Source organism: Nothobranchius furzeri, chromosome 12 (assembly GCF_043380555.1).
Source record: "Nothobranchius furzeri strain GRZ-AD chromosome 12, NfurGRZ-RIMD1, whole genome shotgun sequence".
Lineage (NCBI taxonomy): Eukaryota > Metazoa > Chordata > Actinopteri > Cyprinodontiformes > Nothobranchiidae > Nothobranchius > Nothobranchius furzeri.
The window spans coordinates 59848434-59861003 of record NC_091752.1 but is presented as its reverse complement, the minus strand read 5'-3'; the positions used below and the strand labels follow the sequence as shown (position 1 = coordinate 59861003).

The following is a 12570-nucleotide window of genomic DNA, read 5'->3' as shown; positions in this document are numbered from 1 at the left end:
GGAGGATACAACTGAGAAACAATCTAACAACCCCAACCCCAATATAAACAGATGTTTAGCAATCACATTAATGAGTCAGGTTCAAATGCTTTTTAACATAATAAAACAAAGAAAACCCCTACAAAGACAATCAGACCTTGGTGTAGGGAAAAGTCATCCAGACGTTCAATGTGGGCTTGAGTCCAATGACAAGAATCTGGTTAAAGGGGAGAAAAAATGTATTACAGTTTAAAAGGCAATAAACTAAAGTAAGAGTCATTTTCTTCATTTAGATGAAAGACTTTCTGAAGGACTGGGTGGCGAATCTGCTCGACTGGTTATCTGCTAGATTCTACACATAGAGAAGCTGAATAAAGAATATAACGTGAATTGATTGTTCTTCCACAATTACACAAAAGGGACAAAATATTCAGAAACACCAAATTAAATTTAACCAGAACAGTTTAGAAACTACACCTCTCACTAATTTATAGAGCACAACAACTGATGAGGTGAAAGTTTTTATGAGAGAAATGTAAAAAAAAATTCTTCAAAGAGAAAATATTTATTTCTGTCATGTAGTTGGTGTGTGTCTCCATTAGTGCCCAGGTGTGAGACAGGGAACACCTTGGACAGGTCTCCGCTTCAGTGAGATTCACCATGACTTCTATGGAATGACTATTTTGATTTTACAAGAAAACAAGCAAATAAAATGTATACCAGTGATGCTCCGATCCGATCAGGTGATTTTAAAACGATTGGGGGAAAAATATCTAATTTTACCCTTTAAAACAACAAACAGGACATTTTACATTTTTCTATTCCAAGCAGAATAACAATGGCTCAATTTTGATTTCAACAAGTTCCTGTACATCAATATTATTCGTTTTTTGTACGAAAACAACACCGGTCTCCAGTATTTCCCACTAACAGTCCGAGTTCACAGCGAACTCAGACGAAAACGCAGAGCCAACCGACATAGAAAGATAAGCTAATAAACACAGAGAAACTGCCAGCAAACTACAAAACGTTGTTTGTCCTGTTGCATCAGAGCTGTGCAGTAGCACAGGTGTTACGCAGGGACTTGGTTTTTAAATCACTGAAGGGTTTGGCAGGCCCTAAGCTTTGGAATGAGCTACCTATATCTTTGAGGGCTTCCCCTTCAGAGGCAGTTTTAAAGTTAGGCTGAAGACGTTTTTATACAACCTGGCCATTCCTTCCCGCATTAGCATTGTAATTTTTAACCTGCTTGTTGTTTTAGTATGTACTTATTTCTTTTGTTCTGTTTTAAACCACTTTTTATTGTGTACTAATTTCTTTGAATTCTGTTGTTCAGCCTCTTTTATTTCCTGTACTGCGCTTTGGTGTCTTTGGATGTGAACCCAGGACCTCCTGGCTGCAAGGCAACAGTGCTAAACACTGCACCACTGTGCAGCCCCCAGGAAATAAACAACTTTTAAATATAATGATAATATAAAAACTGTTTTTTAAATCAGTGTATTTAGTGGATTTGTTTTCTTCTTATTTTAATGCTTTCCTGAAAATTATCGGATCGGAATTCGGTCGGCAGATCCTCAAAATCAGATGACTTGGAATCGGATTGGAAGCAAAAAAAACATGATCGGAACATCCCTAATCCCTCATTTGTATGTTTATACCTGCTCACACCATAAACAAGAAAGCAGAAAATGACCATTATGCAGAGCTGTGGAAGCAACAACGTGTTGTTGGTGCTCCATTCTTGGGTCTTTTATGTGGATCCAAACCGTTTATCATGCTGATTTTGTCCGTAAACCTGTCCCAGGTCTCCCTTTTTTATGTATCCCTGTAGATTTCACTTTATATTTGACTTTCACTTCTGGTTATGGTTTAGTAAATGCGTGGTGCTTACAGTAAATGGCTTCAAACTGGTTCTTATTAAGATCTACACCCTGCTTCTCCAGCTGGTGGGGCTGCTTCACAAGGTGACAGATTGGTGCTTTTCACCCCGAGCTTGTCAGAATCTGCATTCAATAATATTAGCTTCACAGCTATGACGCTAGCAAAACTACGTCCACACCACTTAACTGTACGGTCCCTTATTTTCAGTGACGCCATTCAATGTATCCATCAGCTGTTTTTTTCTGTACGGGGTGTTTTTTTTTATTAGTTACTTTTCCCAGGCATGTGACCTGTTACCTGCAGCAGACTAAAGCTACACAAACATTAGCAGCATATCCGTCTGGCTGCTACTTAGCCGTGTAGCTATTCTGTATATCGCAGATCTGTCGACCCATTCTCAAATGTCTAATTGGAGAAAAGAGTATACAGTATATTGTTACTGTTTTACTGTCCAGCCCTAGTTTTGATACATGAACCTGATAGGGTGAGGATATATTTACCATTATTACATTAATTTCACTCATACATAAACTATTTTTAATCAACTATGGTTTTAATTCTGAGTGACAAAAATTTACTATAGTTCAGCAGCTGCATGGACATGATTTTGTGTACCTTGGTAAGGGAAGCCATAGCCAGCAGAGAGTAGCACATTATGGGATGATCTGTGAAATCTGGAGGAGCCCGCAAAGGTTCAATGCAGCACACCTCTCCTTTAGAGCCGCTGAAAAGGCATCGAGAGTCACATGATCGCATCCCCATTACCCTCCTGAAGACAAAACAAAAGTAAGAATAAGAATATAACCAGACATCAAATTAGTTTTTTTTCCTACAGTAACCAACATTTCAGTTGTATTGGTGCTAAATATTTTGCTTCTCTGGCAAATTATTTGCCCCAGGTATTTGGTCCAATGAACCCAGTTCTATCAACCTGCTTCAAATCTACCGACATTACACCAGTCAAAACACCCCCCACCAACTGGTTTCTGTGATAACACTATCCCCATCATCACCAGCTACTGACAGCAGCTAGTGCTGAAACATTTCTCTCCCATTGTCACTCCCAACCCTAACCCCCACCAGACACAGTCTATACTATAGGGAGCCTAAGTCACGTCCATCTACTTCCGCATCACGGGTCCCCGGAAGAACGAAAAAATTAATGCAAGTCAATGGGGCTAAAAACGCTATTTTCTAATTCTGCTTTTTTGTGCCATGGATTTCACATATGATGTCCGTAAATTTTAAAGACACATTTTGATACCAAGACTGCGCTTATTTTCTAACGGGGGAAACGCAATTTTAGGTTTTGTGTGAAAATAAGTCGAAGTCGAAGTCGAAGTCGAAGAAGAAGAAGAAGAAGAAGAAGAAGTTTTCCTCCAACAATGAATCGTCGCAGGGGGTTTCGAACTCCAGTCCTCGAGGGCAGGTATTCGGCATCTTTTTGTTGCTTCCCTGTTCCAACACAGTTGATTCACCTGTGCAGCAGCTCATTGAGCTCTCCATAAGCCTGGTAATCACCTGCTGATTGAAATCAGGCGTGTTTGAACTGGGGAACACTAAAACATGTAGGACAGCATCCCTTGAGGACCAGACTTTGGCACCTGTGTTGTAGAGCTACTATCCACATACAAGGTGCTTTAATCCTGTTTTTCATTATTATGATCCCCGATACAAAGGAAGATTCCTACATTATCCAAAATCACCTCCATTGGTATAAGCTGTTGGGTAAATTATGGATACATTATTTTAAACGAAACTCATCCAGCTTATTCTTCCCTGGCAACAGACAGGCGCTTGACCTTGCCTCTTCCCAGTCCTAGCTTATCAGTAAGAACGCCCTGTGCCAGCGCATGCTTGTCTCCCTAAATGTGTGTGCTTTAATCATTTCTGTGTGTCTTTTAATAAATACTCTTGAGAGGGCTTTGGTCTGACGAGAGAGCAAAGAGACCACCGACTCGTGTGTATCATTTTATCTCTCTCTCTCCACTTTGGAAAATCTAAATGGTTTTTTTGTTAATAAGATTGAAATGGGTTAAATTGATCAGCTTGATAATAAAACCCCTGCGTGGTGAACTTTCCCTTCAGGTAACCCTGGATGGGAAAATGAAAATACCTAACATAAGCATTTTTCTCTTTGAGCCTAGCTTATATTTCCCCTCCATAAATGTTCAGGATTGCTAGTTTGCAGGCGTCCTAGTTTAAGGGCTTGCTCTCTCTTGAACCTTCTCTTAAAATATTCATGAATCATTAATCTCCTTTTCTACCTGAAACATAAACATAGAATTGAATGATCAGGGAGTCTAGCATGATCATCAATCAAATTAAACTTAGCATGGCCTAGTCACAAGGAGTGTGGACATTAAATTCAAGATTATTAAATCTTGAATTTAATTAAAACTAAATTCAAACTTCTGGGTTAACCTTCCATTAAGTATGCAGCATTTTACATCCTGTGGAAAATCAATAAGTACAAGACCATGATTACCGTATTGATCTGAAAATAGGATGTTTTTTTTTTTTCATTGAAAAAATTTTTAAAATGTGGGGTCATCTTATCATCAGGCTCAGCATTCACAGATACTGATATTTGTCTGGGGGTCATTACATACCTGTAACAGTAGAGGGCACCAGGCAGTGAGGATAATGTTCAATGGGAGGTGCCGGCAGGTGTAGCGAGGGGCCGCAGCAGCATGAGAGTGAGTGAGTACAGCGAGGCAGAGCGCGTCTGAATAAAAGCCTAAATTGACTTTTGATTTCACATGTCAGCAAAGCCCTGATAGTTTGCATTAAAATTGTATTTTTCCTCAGTATTTGTTCTCAAATTTTCAATAAAAATAGTTTATTTAAAAAGGGATTTTTCTGTCTATTGCTGAAGATTAGTCTTGGAAAAGGGGGCTGTCCAATATTCTGATCAATACGTTATTTACATTAATGTCCAAAACCACACGGAGCAGAATATTTTATCTGTTGACATAGTCCGTAAGATCCCCAATTCAGCTGTTAAAGTCTCCACAGATATAAATTGAGTCCATCTTATCAATAATATTATAGAACCAACTAGTTTATAAGCTAGAGGGTTAGCTACAGTTAGGACAATCACGTTAGCAAAAGAGATGGTTATATTTAAACAAACAGGACAAAACTAGTGAAGTCTTATTAACCATCAACTGACTGAATTAGAGGAATAAAACTTAAACTTGAAATTGACATTGAAAGAAATTACCTGAAAGTGAGTTCAAAGACGGATCCTCCACTGTCGTTGCTTATGGCCACAGTTGGGTCATCGGTAAACTACACACCCAAAATAAACAAGGACAGAACATTACCAATTACATTTCATAACACAGAGAAACAATTAAAACATCTGTACATTTGTACAGTAACTATTTTCACCATGTATATACAGTGGGTACAGAAAGTATTCAGATCCCAGCCATATACCAAAATCCATCCATCCATCCATCCATTTTCGGCTGGGGTTGGGTCGAGGGAGAAGCAGCCTATGCAGGGAGGCCCAGACTTCCCTCTTCCCAGCCACTTGGACCAGTTCCTCTGTGGTAATCCTAACCCCCAAATTCCACTACCTCCGCTCCGCTCCGGTCCGCCCCCGCCTTCCACAGCCGCTCGCTTCCGAACTCAATTTTTACTGGTACCCGCTCTACAACGGCTCCGCTCCGGTGCGGAGACCTGAGGTGGGCAAACAAGCATGCGCGGGATTTTCGAGATCTTGCGATACAGTCCGAGCAATAAACGCGGAAGTTAGATCCAAACACCCGTTGTGTGGGAGAAGCATCGGCATGAGCTGTTCAATCTGCCCATCATTTGTGCTGAGAGATCAGCAGTGTTTGGATCAACAAAGGGTGACTACTTTGATAGTAGAAACTGTATTTATGGCTTACTTTTGTGCATTTAAACTTCAGCCGCAATTGATAGTTGTTTAAAGTTGTTAAACCTGTGCATATGAAACAAAAAACGCCTTTTGTTTATCGATTTATTGTGAAAAACGGAAATTGTGCTTGCTCCTTTTCCTGTTGGGCCGTTGTGATTTCTGTCCATTTACTGCGGAGGGGCTCCGGCGTCCGGCGAAAATAGGATCGATTCTATTTTTGCCGGACGCCGGAACAGAGGGCGGCGCACGGCGCCGCACTGCCGGAGCACGGCCGCAGTAGTGGAATTGCTCTGATTGACTACAACGGGACCGATTTTGCTCCGGCGTTCGTGTCGGAGCGGAGCGGAGGTAGTGGAATTTGGGGGTAAGACGTTCTCTGACCAGCTGTCCTTCCAGCGTGTCCTGGGTCCTCCTTTAGGCCTTCTCCCGGTTGGAATTGCTCGGAAAACCTCACCAGGAGGCATCCTAATCAGATGTCCGAGCTACCTCAACTGGCTCCTCTCAATGTGGGGGAGCAGCGGTTGTACTCTGAGCCCCTCCAGGATGGCCGAGCTTCTCACCCTAAGCCTCTCATTAGGGGTGAGCCCAGCCACCCTGCGAAGAAAACTCATTTCGGGCGCTTGTATCCGCGATCTCATTCTTTCGGTCACTACCCAAAGCTCATGACCATAGGTGAGGGTAGGAGCGTAGATCGACCAGTAAATCAAGAGCTTTGCCTTCTGAATCTGCTATCTCTACACCACAACAGAGTGGTACAACGCCCGCATCACTGCAGATGTAGCACTAATCCGCCTATCAATCTTACGCTCCGTCTTTCCCTCACTCGTGAACAAGACCCCGGGATACTTAAAACTCCTCCACTTGCGGCAGGACCTCGACCCTGACCTGGAGAAGACAATCTACCCTTTTCTGACTCAAGACCATGGTCTTGGATTTGTTAGTGGACTTATATGATATTGGTCACTTGTATTTGTAACATAAACGTGGCAAATAAAGTCGGTAAACCTGCTCTAAGGGGCCCGGATCACCACCCACTCTTCCTGCTTTTTAATCCTACCGTGAATAATGGAGCTGCTATTTTATTCACAGCGGAGCTCTTCAGGAAATGCTTCGTTGGTAATTATCATTTTACATATCAACATGTCTCAAAAGTTTAGCAAAGAAATGAGCAGGGAAGAAATACACAGTGAGGTCAAATACAGGAGAACTTACCTTCACATGCAGTATAGCTGTCCCTGGGGGATGGGCATCAGTGATGGTTCTCAAGAGCTTTCCATTGGCAAGATCCCACATGGTAATCTAGCAGAGCAGATAGACACACACACACGGAACATGCTCATTGTTCAGGAGAAACAATTCGTAAAAAATTTATTTTCAAGAACTCACAAAGTCCCTCACAATAACAAAACGATAAAATGGTACATGTGCATTAAGCAAAATTAATCTAGAAAAGATATTAAATGAGACTAAAAAAAAGACTCACTTAAAAATAATTCATTTATTCATCACTGAGTTTTATGCTTCTTATTATTATAGTAGTACAGAGAGCAATTTCCCTTTGTTTTTTAACATGTACGTTTCTGTGTCGGCTAGCTCTGTGTTTGACAAAAATGTCTGAAGATATTTCAGCTTTATAGTAAAGTACGTGAGTGAGACTCACATTACCAGGAAGTTGCTTTGGTGGTTGTTATTGTGTTTCAATTATATGCACTGGTGTTTGTCAGTGTGTTTAATTAATTATAAGAACAACTTTTGGTTTTTACAGACTGTAACACACGTTTTATACCGGTGCTACAACTTTTTGTTCTTCGTCTTCGTCTTCGTCTTCCTCCGCTTATCCGGGTACGGGTCGCGGGGGCAGCATCCCAATTAGGGAGCTCCAGGCCGTCCTCTCCCCGGCCTTGTCCACCAGCTCCTCCGGCAGGACCCCAAGGCGTTCCCGGACCAGATTGGAGATGTAACCTCTCCAACGTGTCCTGGGTCGACCCGGGGGCCTTCTGCCGGCAGGACATGCCCGAAACACCTCCCCGGGGAGGCGTCCAGGAGGCATCCTGACCAGATGCCCAAACCACCTCAACTGGCTCCTTTCGATCCGGAGGAGCAGTGGTTCTACTCCGAGTCCCTCCCGAATGTCCGAGCTCCTCACCCTATCTCTAAGGCTGAGCCCGGCCACCCTACGGAGGAAACTCATTTCGGCCGCTTGTATCCGCGATCTCGTTCTTTCGGTCATTACCCAAAGCTCATGACCATAGGTGAGGATTGGGACGTAGATCGACCGGTAAATCGAGAGCCTGGCTTTCTGGCTCAGCTCCCTCTTCCCCACGACAGATCGGCTCAGCGTCCGCATCACTGCAGACGCCGAACCAATCCGCCTGTCGATCTCCCGATCCCTCCTACCCTCACTCGTGAACAAGACCCCGAGATACTTAAACTCCTCCACTTGAGGTAGGACCTCTCCCCCGACCCGGAGGTGGCAAGCCACCCTTTTCCGGTCGAGAACCATGGTCTCAGATTTGGAGGTGCTGATCCTCATCCCAGCCGCTTAACATTCGGCCGCGAACCTACCCAGCAAGAGGTGAAGGTCAGAGCTGGATGAAGCTAGGAGGACCACATCATCCGCAAAAAGCAGAGACGAGATTCTCCTGCCACCAAACTCGACACACTCCACACCACGGCTGCGTCTAGAAATTCTGTCCGTAAAAGTGATGAACAGAACCGGTGACAAAGGGCAGCCCTGGCGGAGTCCAACCCTCACTGGGAACAGGTCCGACTTACTACCGGCTATGCGGACCAAACTCACGCTCCTCTGGTAAAGGGACTGAATGGCCCTTAACAGAAAGCCACCCACCCCATACTCCTGGAGCGTCCCCCACAGGGTGCCCCTGGGGACACGGTCATAAGCCTTCTCCAAATCCACAAAGCACATGTGGATTGGTTGGGCAAACTCCCATGCCCCCTCCATCACCCTTGCAAGGGTATAGAGCTGGTCCACAGTTCCACGGCCAGGACGAAAACCACATTGCTCCTCCTCTATCTGAGATTCAACTATCGATCGGACCCTCCTCTCCAGTACCTTGGCGTAGACCTTTCCAGGGAGGCTGAGGAGTGTGATCCCCCTATAGTTGGAACACACCCTCAGGTCACCCTTCTTAAAGATGGGGACCACCACCCCGGTCTGCCACTCCCTAGGAACTGCCCCCGATGACCACGCAATGTTGTAGAGACGTGTCAACCATGACAGCCCTACAACATCCATAGCCTTGAGATACCCAAGACGAACCTCATCCGCCCCCGGGGCTCCGCCGCTATGTAGTTGTTTGACTACCTCAGCAACTTCTGCCCCCGAGATCGGACAGTCCATCCCCAGGCCTCCCAGCTCTGGTTCCTCCTCGGAATGCGCATTGGTGGGATTGAGGAGCTCCTCAAAGTATTCCTTCCACCGTCCGACTATAGCCTCAGTTGACGTCAGCAGCTCCCCATCCCCACTGTAAACAGTGTGAGCGAGTTGCTGCCTTCCTCTCCTGAGGCGCCGGACAGTTTGCCAGAACCTCTTTGGAGCCGATCGATAGTCTTTCTCCATGGCCTCACCAAACTCCTCCCACGCCCGAGATTTTGCCTCGGCAACTGCCACTGCTGCACCTCGCTTGGCTATCCGGTACCTGTCTGCTGCCTCCGGAGACCCACAGACCAGCCACGCCCTGTAGGCCTCCTTCTTCAGCCTGACGGCTCCCCGAACCTCTGGTGTCCACCAGCGGGTACGGGGGTTGCCACCACGACTGGCACCGGCCACCTTACGACCACAGCTAGCAACAGCCGCCTCGACAATCGCAGAGTGGAACAAGGCCCACTCGGACTCAATGTCCCCCACTGCTCTCGGGACGTGGTCAAAGCTCTGCCGGAGGCGGGAGTTGAAGACCGTCTTGACAGGTTCTTCTGCCAGGCATTCCCAGCAGACCCTCACTATGCGTTTGGGTCTGCCAGGTCTACGCGGCATGTTCCCTTGCCATCTGATCCAACTCACCACCAGGTGGTGATCAGTTGACAGCTCCGCCCCTCTCTTCACTCGGGTGTCCAAAACATACGGCCGCAGGTCAGATGATACGACTACAAAATCTATCATCGACCTGTGACCTAGGCTGCCCTGGTACCAAGTGTACCGGTGGGCATCCTTATGTTCGAACATCCTCCTTGAACCGTCACCTTATCGTGGTGGAGGAGTTTGAGTGCCCTAATGATCCTAGCAGCTATGTTGTCTGGGGCACTTAGTGCCCCTGGTAGGGTCTCCCATGACAAATTGGTCTTAGGTGAAGGGTGAGACAAAGAACGGTTCGAAGGATCTTTCATGGCGGTTAAAACGAAGAGTCGGAGTACCCGGCCCGGAGGGTTACCAGGGTCCCACCCTGGAGCCAGGCCTGGGGTTGGGGCCCGTGAACGAGCGCCTGGTGGCCGGGCTTTCGCCCATGGGGCCCGGCCGGGCCCAGCCCGAACCGGATACATGGGCTCGTCCAACTGTGGACCCACCACCCGCAGGAGGAACATGAAGGGTCCGGTGCAATGCGAATCGGGTGGCAGACCAAGGCGGGAGCCTTGGCGGTCCAATCCCCGGACAAGAAAACTAGTTTTTGGGACATGGAACGTCACCTCGCTGGCGGGGAAGGAGCCGGAGCTTGTGGCAGAGGTTGAGCGGTACCGGCTAGATATAGTCGGACTCACCTCGACACATTGCATTGGCTCTGGAACCCGAGACCTGGAGAGGGGTTGGACACTCTACTTTGCTGGAGTTGCTCCGGGTAAGAGGCGGAGGGCTGGGGTTGGCTTTTTGTTAGCCCCGAGACTCTCTGCCTGTGTGTTGGGGTTTACCCCGGGGGACAAGAGGGTAGCTTCCTTGCGCCTTCGGGTCGGGGAACGGGTCCTGACTGTTGTTTGTGCTTATGGGCCAAATATCAGTTCAGAGTACCCACCCTTTTTGGAGTCCCTGGGACGAGTGCGAGATAGTGCTCCATCAGGGGACTCCATTGTCCTGCTGGGGGACTTCAATGCTCACGTGGGCAATGACAGCTTGACCTGGAGGGGTGTGATTGGGAGGAACGGCCCACCTAATCTGAACTCGAGCGGTGTTTTGTTATTGGACTTCTGTGCAAGCCGCAGTTTGGCCATAACGAACACCATGTTCGAACTTTTTGTTCTGTGCTACAAAACCTACGACCTTCGTAGCACCAGTTCTATAAGCTAAACAAGTTAACGTACAGACCTGGCATCTCTCAATTATTTTCTGTCACACCCTCCCAAGGAACATACATTTATTTGCACACATGCACATACATACAAACCTGCGAATCACCTGAGCTCCTCATTGTAAAAGTAATTTACAAAGTGAAAGATTGTGGCCATTAACTATCATGTTTTATTTAAAACAAATGGATAAATGCATAATTTCTTCTTCTTCTTTCTTAAAATTCCATTGCTATTAGGCCACTTGCTTAAATGTGTATGTACGCACCATTCCAACAAAGCAAATTCTAGGTAACCAATAGTGCACCCACCCACAGAAGCTTTCTTACCAGGCAAACACTCAGTTATGGATACTATAACATCTCCATCAGCGGTCATTGTATCCTGACACACCTTTGAATCCTCGGTGCACTGCATGGACCCTGGTTGCCGCCACACAGTGCTGCTGCCATCTAGCCACTCATAGCTTGTAGAGTAACTTGCCTGTCTGTGACCACTCAGCACTCTGAATCTGTATTTGGGTTTTCCAGCATGCTACAGCATTTTCCTTAGGTCACATAATTCCTCCTCAGGATCTGTGTCATAAGTACCAGGAACTCTATTAGTGTGGCTAGCCAACGTGCTAACACTGGAGTGTGCTTCCAGCATGTTTTACATCGTGAACACAGCTGATTTGCTCAATTCTGTGATAAACTGCTCCAGTAGAAACTGATGAAGGCTGAGGAGACCATTCAGCAGTTGGATTAACGCGTTAAACATACCAATGTACCGGAAGAAGGAGAAATTCAGTTTTTATTTTAAGACAAAGAATTAACCAATGTTTCCCTGCTGCCACACACCTGACCTTTAAGCATGTCCCGATACAACTTTTTCACTTCCAATACGGTACAAATATTGCAGCCTTCAGTATTGGCCCATACCAATATCAATCCGACATGATATCAGCACAAATCATACATACTTTTACCTAGTTCGTAGTGTGGCATCTATAAAAGGCAAGGAAGTGTAAAAAAACTAACAAATTTTTTTATTAACCTTTGGTTGCATAAATGTGAACAGCAGAGGTTAGGGACACGGGGAAAGGGTGCTGATGGGCAGCCACATGGCCGACATTGTTCCTTGCTACTTTGCTAACACACAATGTTCTGATCATGTGGACTTTGCATGCTGGATCTGGGCGATGATGGATAGAATTGCTGGAATGGACTTTGAAGAGGAAAGTACTGCTAATCATTTTTGATGCAGTCCGATATAATCCGATGTTTATGGACTAATATCCAATATCAATATCGGAATGGGACATCCCTACTGACATTAATGACTGATTAACAGGTTTCTGCAGCACCTGATGTCCTCCTGAGGAGGCTATTCAAATAAGTAAATCAGGTGTGCTTGAAGTAGAGGCATTGAAAACATGCAGGACTTTGCAGGGAGGCGCTGAGGACCAGGGTTGAGAAACTCTGCTTTAAATGTTCCTCTGGTCAAAAGAGGAAATGGTTACTCCTGGAGCTAAAGTTAGGACTGAGGATTGTTTATCTGAATCTCCCTCAATCTCACAATCTTCATATGGCTCGACAGATGCCCGC

At 45.7% G+C, this 12570-nt stretch overlaps 1 protein-coding gene across 3 annotated transcripts in view; it reads right to left on the bottom strand.

Annotated features, from left to right (window-relative positions):
* Positions 1-12570, bottom strand: part of vps8 (VPS8 subunit of CORVET complex) — a 164231-nt gene that overhangs the window by 121613 nt on the left and 30048 nt on the right. For all 3 annotated transcript variants that reach the window (XM_070542769.1, XM_054750617.2, XM_054750618.2), the window contains exons 8-11: positions 6965-7051; positions 5087-5154; positions 2476-2629; positions 137-196 (exon numbers count right to left, since the gene is read on the bottom strand). In XM_070542769.1, coding sequence (XP_070398870.1) covers positions 137-196; positions 2476-2629; positions 5087-5154; positions 6965-7051 — 369 coding nt within the window. The remainder of the gene's footprint in view (positions 1-136; positions 197-2475; positions 2630-5086; positions 5155-6964; positions 7052-12570) is intronic.